This window comes from Megalopta genalis, chromosome 6 (genome assembly GCF_051020955.1).
Source record: "Megalopta genalis isolate 19385.01 chromosome 6, iyMegGena1_principal, whole genome shotgun sequence".
NCBI lineage: Eukaryota > Metazoa > Arthropoda > Insecta > Hymenoptera > Halictidae > Megalopta > Megalopta genalis.
The window spans coordinates 10,475,468-10,488,451 of record NC_135018.1 but is presented as its reverse complement, the minus strand read 5'-3'; the positions used below and the strand labels follow the sequence as shown (position 1 = coordinate 10,488,451).

The following is a 12,984-nucleotide window of genomic DNA, read 5'->3' as shown; positions in this document are numbered from 1 at the left end:
TTCCGGATTGCGAGATATTTTTCGGACACCCTGTAGGCTGTTGTAAATCGATGTGAAGACAAAAGGAGTGTGAAACAATGCATATGAAGACGATTATTTGATTCAAACGATGAGCGAGTGAGCTACTAGAGCAAGCCACTATAGTGGCGCGTCGTCGAGAGAGATGACATCCGCGAAAGTCACTATAGTGGCGTGTCGTTCTGAAAGATGACATCCGCGAAAGCCACTATAGTGGCGCGTCGTGCCTAAAAGGTTAAATGTTAACGATACGTAAAGTTGTCGATAACTGCACGTGTGTCTTTAAAATGGAAAATAGTAGATGAAATGGAAACAGTCGATTCAAAACGTGAAACGCTAATGGATTAAGTATTGTCCTAGGATTTTCCTTTCGAAGGTCAAAGAGAGTGTACGAATTCTGCTACGGCAGGATTATTGATTGATTTTCTATACGGCACTTGGTGTGCAGCAAATGCCAATACTGTTGTCGAAAAGCGTTACGCAATTTGTTTCCGTGCGAGTATTTTTTCTCACGATCACGCGTATCGGTATCGGCACGTGCTGTCGTAGAACAGTTTCTGGCGAGATTCCTCGGAGGAATACGCGCGTGCTGCGTGTCGCATTTTTCTGGCCAAATCAGCCATCGCGGATATGGGATACGTCGAACATCTTCGGGTATACGAGCGAAAAGGTCGTCTTACGAATGTTAACAATTCGATTGGCGCGTGCTAAATCTTTCAGCATACACGAAAAGAATTTAATCTTGAAGATTCTCGCAAAGCAAAACACAGAGTGAGAAGTCCAATTAAATTGTCCGACACGTGGACAATTCGGCGTGGAAAATTCTGCTCGTTGCAATAGCAGTATCTCTGTCAATTTTTATTTTATTCAAACAAATAATAAACCATCGCTTCGAACCGGATTACTAAAGCTATAATGTGTCATCGTTTATTATTCGATCTTTCGCGTTATTGAGATTCTCACCCTGAAATATCGAAGCTTGGAATTTACGATCATTTTCGGCTGCACAAGTCAGCGATCCCGTGGATCTCTCGATTGTCGCAAGCACACAGGTTTCTTTCGCAATGTTCTTATCCCTTGGCGTTAATTCGGAGATGTTTATCGACAGGCAAACGCTGCCATACTACTGACATTTATCAGACATAAAATGCACCGCGGGATCACTAGGCACAGTAAAACCGGCCTGGAGAATGTCGAAAGGTGTCATAATTAATGGATTCTCCGGTAGAAAGTCGATGAAGCTAGCCGCAAACCATGATGGGGTTAATTTTTAGCGTTTGGTTGACCGTAGCGAACGGACAGCCAATGAAATGTTGCACATGTCTTTAGAAGAACACGTTTCTTCTCCCATGGACAAATGCAGAATAAATGAATATTATGCTTGCCGCCGAGAGGACGAAGGAAATAAGTTGTTCGACGTGTACACGTACTTTTTGCGTCTATCAGTCGTTCCCGTGGGCTGAGATCGGAAGAGGATAATTGTTCCTTCACCTTGGCGACGTCTTTCGGGTGCAGGATGTCGAACCAACTTTGACCCAACAGATCACCCTGCGACAGAATACAAAATTATATTTAACTATATTCTACAGCTTCGTTGCAAACCACTGTAAAATCAACCAGCATTTGCTTATAAATGAAACAAACATGGCGGCGAAAAGATGTATTAATAGTACACTACTATAAAGTTTGATCGAAGTGAGTTGATTTATTAAAAGTTACGCTTCGTGACTTTTATGACGTGTTAAATGTTAATACGACCAAGTTCAGTTTATTGGAATTACTGCAGTAAAATTAATTTCTAAGATCAATTTTCTTATTCAATTTTGTGCTGGAGAAGTTTAATTTCAATATTTGTTCACAATTTCTTTATATGTTTATTTAAAATACGAAATGAAATCAAATTTTTTGAATTTGAGAAGTAAGAATGAGTGATATACAATCTAAAAATCTTCTTGTATAATTGATTATAATTTTACAGAATTATACATTATGGATGCCAATTCGAAGTTCCTTGCTTTCCTGCTTCGAAGTTCCTTTAGAAACTTCCGTGTCGAACGGCGGAACAGTTCGAAACAAAAATCAATGAACAATAGGGATGTGCGGGAATCCGAAAATATCAAGAACTCGATAGTCGGGACGAATTGGGAGGAGATCGGCCGAGTCGGGTTGGGTTTCCGAAAAATTAAAGATTCCTGAATAAATCGGGTTTCCTGAAAATTTTAGATTCCCGAAGAAGTCGAGATTCTCAGAAAATTCGAGAATCCGGCTACCGTTCCTCAAGTTTCTGTACATACTTATCATATACTTATTTTGTGCACTACTCCTATTTCATACACTCCGCATTGTATAATTTGATAATAATACAATCGGAATTTCCGACTGTTTATATGCATTTTAACGAATACATTCATCACTTCAGATTTTTTATTATATATGTTTCCGGAAAATTATGTTACTTTGCTTTTTACTTATTTTATTAATTATTATAAAATTATACAATTCGGAATATGTGGAATAGGGATAGTGTACAAATAAGTAATAACTATGCACAGCATTATGAGGAATGTTCTCATACGAATATCCGGATTCTCGAATTTTTCGAGAATTTCGACTTTTTCGGGAAACCCGATTCCTTCGGGAATCTTGAAAATTTCGTGAGAAATCTCCGGGAATCCCGACTTTTTCGGGAATCCTGATCAATTAGAGAATCTCGAAATTTTCGAGTACCCGTGCCGATCCCGAAAAAATTTCGTGTCCTCGATTTAACCCATTCGCATCATCGCTCTACTCAAGCTTTCGCATCGAAACATCAGCGACGTTCAACTGACGAGTGAATCTTATCACGATGATATACAGTGTTATATCGCATTTTACATTTTTTCATACAAAAGGAAAAACAAATATTTTTTATAATAAAATAAATTTATTTAAGTTAAATGAGCATATTAATAAATTAACGTTCGTGAAATTCTTTAAAGTGGTCAATACATAATGCTTTATCACAAACATGGCATTTGAAGACTGTCTCCCGTCGCGAATTGACTTACTTAAATTATATTATAAAGTAAGATAATTTTCGAAACTCGGATTTCTTGAATTTAAATATAGATTGAAAGCACTTACTCATAGTGACAGTTTGAAAGATTTTCACAGAAAAAGTAAAACTCTTTTAGAATACACTGATGTATATTAAACTGAATGAACTGAAACGCTCTCACAAATGATTAAACGTGATCTGTCCCAACTAAAAGATATTTTCCGACTAAATACAAAAAAAAGAACAACGTAAGCTAGCGGAATATTCCGCGCTTGGTGATAGTCGACTGTCGAGCTTCGCGAAATATTCCGCGCTTGGTGATAGCTGACAGTCGCGGTTCGGTGATGATTTGCAATGATGCAAACGGGTTGATCCGATATTTCGGGTTCTGGCACACACCTAATAAGCAATAATGATAGGAACAATACTATTGGGAAGTAAACGTGTGGTCGGTTACCTGAGAATAATTGAGTGTCTGAAGAACGGACTCGGACACGTAGAGTATCCTCCCGCGATCGCAGCCCACCACGAAGACAAAACCCTCTGCGGCCTGAAACAGGAGAAGCCGCTTTTGATTACGTCACCAGGATCAAATACTGCGATTGCGTAACAGGTGTTGCAGTAATGAACATCATCATCGCTCATGGTTCAACAACGTTTGAATTAATAAAAATTGGGAAAGAAGTATCGGGTGTTTTTCACATAAAGAGGACACTTGATCTTTCAACAACATGAAATAAGATGATGTCCGTTCAGTTAAGTCTACCGTGTTCTTACGATAGAGATTCTCGAAATTGTGTTATTGTTTCGTAGACGGAACGCGGTCTGCGAGAAGAAAGAATCGTCGTTTCCAGTCTGTCGACAAAATAATTTACGAAATTACAATAATACAAGACACTTGGCGGATCGAAGTCTCGTGTTACAAAAGATTTTCGTTACAAAATATTTGCAACAGATTTTCTAGGCTTTTCATTGAGGTGAACACCATTTAAAGTTATCTTACAAGATTTATACCTAAGCGATGAAAAGTGAGGAAATGAAGATGTTTTGCCACAATCGCTAGCAAACTACAGATTTTATGCATTTACTGCAACCGCAGACATGTAAGACTCGAAGTTACTCTCCACATTGCACGTCGGAACCGTTCAGTGGCGCAATAAGATTACGGGGTACATTATACGGTAGACGAAACTAGATTTTTCTTTCAATAAACATGGCAATTGCTATCTCCTGCTCCAGACTCGTTTATGAAAATGAGAAGAAATCGATACAGAGTATTTGAAAATGAAGAAATACGTAATAGCATATCGAACAAAAAGTTAACTTTTTGTTTTGGTCAAGAATGATCTTTTGCTTCCTATGCGAGAAACAGCGAATTCGATTAAAGAAAAGGATATGTGTCAGCGAAGTACACAAACTTTACCATTTCCTGCGATGTTACTCGATCGTTCGCCAAGCTTTACAAATTGATAATCGGAGTCTGGAACGTAGTGCAAATTCTCGCTTTCTCAATTATTATTTTCATTGAAACTAAGGCAGATGAGAATCTGTACAATTCGCTAAAACATCGTGATAAAGAAAATATAGAAGAGTTATTCATTTTCGTTAAGGCATACGTTTTTTTTTCATCAAAAAATGTTCACACTTCATAGATACTTAAAGGATCCACGATCTCTATATCGTTAATCGATCTTTCTTGTATCGATATAAATATTAGCGCGACTGCAGGCTACAACCTAAATCTTGTGTAAAGTCATGAATGTTGATTCCGAAGCCAAATGTTCGATAACCAAACGCCAAATTCGATCGCGCGTAAATCTTTCCCGTGCCGACGGATTAAAGAGCTCCGCGCACGTAGAAGTAGATAGTGACATTAATGAATGTTGTATACGGCCGAAGATATATCGCCGCAGGCTTCGCGGATACCGATTATGCAACTGCGACGCACTTAGTTGTAGCTGTTTTACCTGGTACGAGATCGACGATACACGGGTACACGAGACTGACACGCTGCAGTTGATCGTGCTATCGCGATCGCCGGATCAAAGATTCGATGCATTCGAAAACGAAGCATGCATCGCGCCGATTCTGTATCGAGTTGATCCTCAATCTCCTATACCCCCACTTTTCATCTCTTAAAACACATTTTTTTACCCCTCACCATATTGCTACAGTCTCAGTTGCAATGACGAGAAGTACTTCATTCTTAACAAAGCTTCGCACTCGAAACCATTTCAATTCTAAATCAATAATAGTTTTTCCATTCCCAGGATTTCCATTTCATACGACTTATCGTATTTTATGCATGTGAAGTTAAGTTGTAACTCATACAACGGTCGCATCTTCAAAAATTTCTTAAATGTGAACAAAGTTGGTAATCTAACAATTATTTTTGAACGTGATATTAAACGTTTTTAGTGGTGCCACACTCAAGTGCAAAGGTTTAATAATTTTCTAGTAGGAAACAAAATTTATATTTATATTGTATAAATTATGTTGCCTACAGGTTTTTAATGCTCCACAGCATTACTATTACTACTACTACTATTACTACTACTACTACTACTAACCTACACTGGTTTCGAATTTCTTATTTCGCAATTATAAGTGTAAATGTTTTCATCGGAAATGATTGCAACATGTGTATAAGTTTTTGTGTCGTTTTAGTGTGCAATATTGATATCAAAAGGAAGACATTTTATTTCGATTTTAAAGAATTGAATAATATGTCTTAGTAGATTGTGCTGAAAGTCTTCATAACAAAATATATAATATATATATAATATAATAATATAGTATATTTTATTAATATATAGTATAGTAATATTTAATATAGTATAATATATTAATATAGTATATTTTATTATAATATATTATTATATTATAATATATATAATATAGTTATTATATAATACTTTATTTTATACATATATATAATCTTACATTGTTCAACGAGTTGTATCGTCGAGTAACTGGATTTCTCACCGAATTGCATCGGTGCAATTGCAGTGCGTTGGCTATTGACCGTTCGTAGAAATGTTACTATCTCACTGATCTTACTTTTATATCGTAACATCGTGCACTCATTATGCATTTACATCGTTAATTCGGAATGTTTCCGTATAGATTTTTTAGAAGGGATATTTTTTTCTCGATCTGTTACGTTATCGGCGAACTATTAGTCACCGTTCATTGCGCGTGATTGAGGATAGAAGCGGGTGAAAGTAGAGAGCTAGGGGATATCCCGCAGCAAAGCACTGAAATTCTATGATCAATGTTATGCTCCACAGCGACAAATCATGTTTTTACCAGATTCTAGCTCTACTAAAAACGAACGATTGTTATTACTATCGATATCGGATAGTTTCTTACAGGTAGTATATCATTTTAGCAAGTCGCTTGTGAAATTGCCACTACGCGTAAAGGAATTCGCGCGGAAATTGTTTTTGCCCTTTAACCAATCTAGTCGATCACAACAGTTTGCAGTTAATAGTTTGTACTGTTGATAAATATTTGTATTAGTAAATAATAGCTGTACTAGTAAATGTTCATTTACTAGAATCAAATGTAAATGAATATGATTTGCAAAGTTTTTCATACAAAAGGAAATGTTTATGTACACAAAGTTGAATATTCTCGTTATCCAATTTATAATAATGCAAACACACACAGTTACTCACAAAGCGTACACCTTTTAAAACGCAATAACTTTTTTAAAACTGAACTAAGTGACTTTTTTAAAATTTTGCTATTATTATACTAGGAATGATAAAAAAATTAAAAAATGTCTCGTCTTTTAACTTTTTTATCTGAGCTTATAAATTAATTAAAAATTAATTAAAAAGTTGACTTTCGTAGATCTCGGTAGCTTATACGCATGCAGAAAATTTTATCGATATCGGTTGATGTTGATATGAGTCATAACAAATTAAAGATGACAAAAATCACAGTCTTATCACGATTTTGACTAAAAACTGGAAGAAATTTGCAGTTTTTTAAATCGATATTTTCTGCGTGCATATAAGTTACCGAGGAATTTTTAAAATTCTTGTTATAGGCTTAGATAAAAAAATTAAAAATAACGAGAGTTTTTTGTCACCCCAAGTAATGGCAAAATTAAAAAAAGGCATTTTACTCGTCGTCTAGTAGACTAGTCTCTCTATCATCTAAAAATAATTCAAGTCACTTAGTTTAGTTTTAAAAAAAGTTACTGCGTTTTAAAAGATGTACGCTCTGTACATCAAATGTTGTGAGTAACTGTAACTCGATATATTTATTGATATACGTGTTGTACGCGTAGTGAGACATAAATGTCAGTCGCATTTTAGACAGAAAAATTGAAATTTGCATAAATACCGACAGTCTGTTTATGACGCAGCTTATAATGCGCGTTTGTTTAAGTTGTCACCGTGAGGGTCACCGGTGACCGGCACTCGAATTGCTAGGGACATTGTCGAGGTCAACGATTGCGGGTATTTGACCGAGATATCTTATCGCAATGGTGACCAATGACCCACAGTCGGTGCTGTTAGTGGCGTCGAAACTTGTCTTACAACTGGAACCACCGGTGACCGTTGCCAACAAGGCCGTAACGCGATGGAGGACATCGGTGATTGCAGTTATCGTAATTAGTCGGAACATTATTTACGTCATGGGACCGTTGATACTTATCAGTGACATTCTTTTTATCTTTTTTACTTCCTAAATACTTTGCAATTTGTCCATTAGACATTGTTTTTAGGCTCTAATGGTATATCGTATCAGCTGGATGAATTCTTTGAAGTCTTCTTTGAACTTGCTGGTGTTTGAAAGTGGGTCGCTATGAGCTTCAATTCTGCTTTTACATTTCTTGGACGCTCTGAATATTTTTTCCTGCACTACAGCGATATCAACACACAGCTCCATTACCATGGAGCGTTTAATATTCTACGTAGGGTTATCGACAATGATGTTAATAGGGTTAGTCGAGCACCGTATGTTCATATAGATTTTATTGTTGAAAGTAATTCTTGTTTATATGCTGAGTTTTAATTAGTTACCTATTATTCAAGCATTTGCCTTCTTTTTACTCGACTTTGTACAATTTTCGAAGTAAGGCTCGTTTTTACAGTTGCTGACGATCGGTAACTATAAAAACGGGCCGCAAAGCACGAATAATCGTATCTCCTCTTCCCAAATTGTCCATTTATGTGTACAATCTGAGCGTCGATTAGGGAAAATTTAGTGTACGTTGTATCCATGTTAGTTTTGAATAAAAATGGAGTTCTTAATATTTAACTGCGTTTGTTTAAGATATTTCTATATTGTTTAGTTTTATATTTGGCATTTGACTTTTCCTTTCTTATTGCACTTAGTTGTGTTCAGTTCAATTCTTTTCTTGTAAAGTCATTTTTCGAAATCGTTTGTCGGTGTTCTACGAACACTTATGTAAATTCAAGATTTAAGGAGCGATTGGCGGAAACGGAAATTGAAGTGTCACACAGAAACATACTGTTACTAGTAAAATATAAAATTCGACGATATTGAATTGAAATAGGACGAACGATAAATGTGTTAATTGAATGTTATAAAAGCATTATAGAGGATTCACAGTAAACATCGTTCAATAATATTAAAGAGAGAATTACAATTGTGTATGTCTACATAGTTTCAAGCAACATTATGCGTGTCCCGCAACTAGATCGCGGGTTTATTAAGTTGTAGCAAAAGAAGGGTTACTTTGAAATCACCAACAATGTTTCTATCGACACAATTTCTATCGACATCGTTTATACACCGACACGTTAAAATCAATTTTGTCCATCATTCTGATGTTTATAAAATAGTTCTACGTATGGCTTACGAACCAAGGACACACATACAGAATCGAACAATAAACATAATCGAATAAAATATTAATTTATGTCACAGAATCAGTTGCAATAGAGTCGACATACTTTTAAGTAGCAACAACATCCTGACCAACATACCAACGTATTCCTAGTTTACAAAGCTAGCAAACAAGTCGCTCGATCGATCAGCAGTAAATCTGTAATTCGCAGGTCGCGCCAAGAAAATCGTTCTTTGAAATCTCGACAATAAAAACGAACAGTATGAAGTAGGGGGGAGGGGAGGCCGAGAAAAATAACACACGTCCGGCTTTGTCGTATCGGTGACTGTGATCACGGATTCTGAATTTACAGTTATCACGTTCGTCGCGCGATCGAATTGTTAATTTATCCGCGAGCGGAGCCGAGCCGGATACCGGGCTCACTGTATCGGGAGTAATAAACTCGGCCGGCAATCGACAATGAAAGTTTCCGCGGTAATAATGGAGCCGGTGCCGATCTGCGCTGGTATGCCGGGCGTGGTCGACCCGCTCGGATATTTTACCCGTCTCGTCGCCGCGGACCGAAGTCGGCTCGAGTCGGCCGAAGCGGGCCGTAGCGGACCGCGAAGGAAAGTCCGCCGATAAAAGATAAATGCGTATTCACGTACGTTCGCGACAATGAAAAATAGTGGCCGCTCAGCCGACACGGTCAGTCGCGTGACGGAATCTATTGTGTAAGGGAACTCCGGTTGCGTTCCATTTTACGAGGTTCGATCCGCGAGAAACCTGCTCTTCGCACGTCGCGTCACTTACCAATTTTTTTTTCTCCTTCGAACTATGTAGACTTTATCGCAATTATTGCGATGAGTGGCGCATAGTATGTGGCTGATGCAAGCATTCATTCGGATTTGAGCATTGATTTCTTCGGTGATAGGCGAGGGTGGCGAATAAAGTTGATAAGGGGAGGGGGAGGGAGTGACAGCTGCTGTCATAAATTATGATTTTGTTTTTATTAATGAAACAATCTCACACAAATTCCATTGACAAAAGTTTCATCAAGGAACACGCGGGGACAAAGGTTCATCGAAGATTAAATCCAGAAATTGTCGTTTAAACTCTTATAATTTCGTGAAAGCGAGTCCTAAAACAATAAATTTGGACTCATTTTAAAGCTTGAAGATTCTACTTTCGTTATGTATTATTCATTTTCTTCTTCTTCCATTTTTTTTTTTTTAATGTCGTACCGACATTTATACGATCATCAACGTGGACTATTTTAATGTTTATTCCATGCGTCTATAGATTTTATAAGCTGGAGTTCTTTTTCTGTTAAAGTATTATTAAACGTCATCCAATTTTATCAAAATTTAAACGTAAGAGGTCGCGATAGCGATGGAGTCATTAGCAACTTTTATGATTTTATAGTGTGTTATGGATCGCTTACAGTTTTTGGAATTTTTGTGAATTCTAATTTACTTGTGAATTCTAGTTCGAATTCAAATTGCTGAATTACACGGTAGCTTACAGTCGATGCTTACAACCTTTCGCGGACAAGGAGTTTGAAAGTGTTAAATATATTTTCCACAGAAAACTTGATCACGTACACATAGACTAATTTTTTGTTATGTTCATCTTTAAATACTATGCTAGCAATTTCTGAAATAAGGTATACAATCCTGAAGTAACATTTTCGAAAATTTTGACTTATATGTGTCTAAAAGTGTAATCTATGTATATGTTACCGTGAATGACCGAAATTGGAGAATGTCGACTTTCACCGGTGAATGTCAACAGATACCAAATACGTCGGCGAAAGATCGAATATTTCATTACATTGTTGTACATTCGGACCCTCTCCGGTGTGTGTCGACAATCACAGATATGCTCTGGTGGAGGTCCAAAACCTGTCATTGCAAAAGGAAGTGTTCCACAAATAAATGCAGTTGTAAAAGCAAGGGACTCTTGTGCAATTCAAAGTGTCATAGTAGTTTAAGTTGTTGCAATAAATAAGATTTGAATCACATAAGTAATTTTTTTATTACTATTATTTTCTTTTCTCATGTAGAATGTACCGTGTATTTTAAATTCTTGGTCATTCCTTTCAGAAAGAGAGGCGAAAAAGTTGCGTCACCCTTGTGGCGTTTTATAGCGACTGAATCACGGAGAAGAAAATATAAATCTCCAACATGTTCAACATTCACCATTAGTGCATGGTGAATGTCAACATTTACCGGTGTAAGTCAGAAATAAGGGTATTTAGCAAATATTTCGGACATACACCAAGCGACTATGTGAATGTTGACATTCACCGGTGAAAGCCGACATTCTCCAGATTTCGGTGTTTCACTGTAACATATACACGTTGTGTCCTATTCGTGTTTGGGGGTCGATCGTTCTAGCGTTCATTAAGTTATAAATAGATTTACTTCTATGTATGGAATATCAAACTACGTCGATTTATGTATTAAAAATTAAGCGGTATCAGTTAAGATAAAACTTGAAGCTCTTGTTTAATGCCAGAATAATAGTCCACATAATTGTTGTGATAATGCCCGAAATTTTCTAGGATAGAGCACATTTTCGAGCATATAGCATATATTCTTGCACAACGATAATGTACCAAGACCATTTGAAAGTAGATACCCATTGTTATTTTGACGTATAATTTGTATACCATGAAATTATTATGTTATTGCTACTGTGAAAAGGTTATAGATATGGGGTTGGATGTTCGAAGCGCCCATTTTTCAGAGAATCCCCTTCTCCTGTCTATTATTATGATCCTCGGTTTTACGGAGACACGGAGATGTCGCTGATAAATTCGATAATCGATGATGTAAAACTCGCGCGAGTCGAGCGTGCACATTATTGGGATCGTGCCGGCGCGGCGCGGTGCGGCGTCTAATTGCAGATCTACACGCTTCGAGCCCATTCTCTTTCACTCGTCACGAGATCGATCCTCGTGAAAAATGTGTAGCACGCCGGAGAAAGGTTCGCCGCGACTGTTAAGCACAGTCTCGACCCGCTATAAAACGATTGCGAAAGACCCGCGGACTGCCTTTTACAAGGAGCGCGGCGGAAAAAAACTTTTCTCTCGCGTTGCTCCCAATTAACGGATCGGCGATTTCACTGGACGCATGAGAAACCCCGTAGGAAACTAACAGCAAAACGACATCGGATCGCAAGCTTATTTTGGAACCGACTAATCCTTTCGATTGTTCGATAATATCTTTTTATTGGATACAATGTACGATCAATATGTTGATAAAATAAAATAAAATAAAAAATAAATAAATAATAAAAGTAAAATATAAAATAATATAAAATAAATAATAAAAAAAATAAATAAAAAAAATAAAATATGTCGATACTGATCAATATGTTGATAAAAACGTTCATATGATTCAATTTTCGATCGAGGATTACGCACGTTCAGCAAAAGTTTCATCCAATAATAACTCTTGTGTTTACGAAGCAATTAAAAGTTGCCAAGCGAACTAATAAGGAAAATGCAAGCTAGTAGCAATTACAAAGTTTACTGTCACGACTTGGGCACGATAACGACTTCACGATTTAATCGATACTAAATTAGGCAAACATCTTAAAATCCGGATAATTCTAATGAAACGCAGAAAGAATTCCTGTGTTCCTGTGTTCCTGTGTTCCTCTGTTCACGGACGGCAGCAAAATCTTAGATAATAAGAGCGGCGGATCATCCTGTACCTCCCTAGGGATCGTATTTCTCATAAAAAATGGAAGAACTTGAAATGTCATCTGTTTGGATCTTACGTAAAAGATTTAACAAAAAAGAGGAAATTGGAATCATTGAATTCATCCTATAAATAACGTCAGACTTAAAAAGAGATCTTTTCATGTATTACTGGGAAAATTTTTGGATGTCGGCGATACACTTTTTAATTACTTTAGTATGTACATATCAATTATGTATAAATATTATATATATCAATTATGTATAAATATTATATATATAATATTTATACATAATTGACAACAATAATTGATAACAATAAATTAAACCGATTTTCTACGTCCAGAGTTTCATATTTATACATAAATATATATTTATACATAAATAAATATATATATATATATATATATA

At 36.5% G+C, this 12,984-nt stretch overlaps 1 protein-coding gene across 6 annotated transcripts in view; it reads right to left on the bottom strand.

Moving 5' to 3' along the window:
* cyc (basic helix-loop-helix ARNT-like protein cyc) overlaps positions 1 to 12,984 on the bottom strand; it is a 75,413-nt gene that overhangs the window by 13,618 nt on the left and 48,811 nt on the right. For all 6 annotated transcript variants that reach the window (XM_033483057.2, XM_076523324.1, XM_033483056.2 and 3 more), the window contains 2 exons: positions 3,513 to 3,605; positions 1,449 to 1,566 (listed from right to left, as the gene is read on the bottom strand). In XM_033483057.2, the coding sequence (XP_033338948.1) occupies positions 1,449 to 1,566; positions 3,513 to 3,605 (211 nt within the window). The remainder of the gene's footprint in view (positions 1 to 1,448; positions 1,567 to 3,512; positions 3,606 to 12,984) is intronic.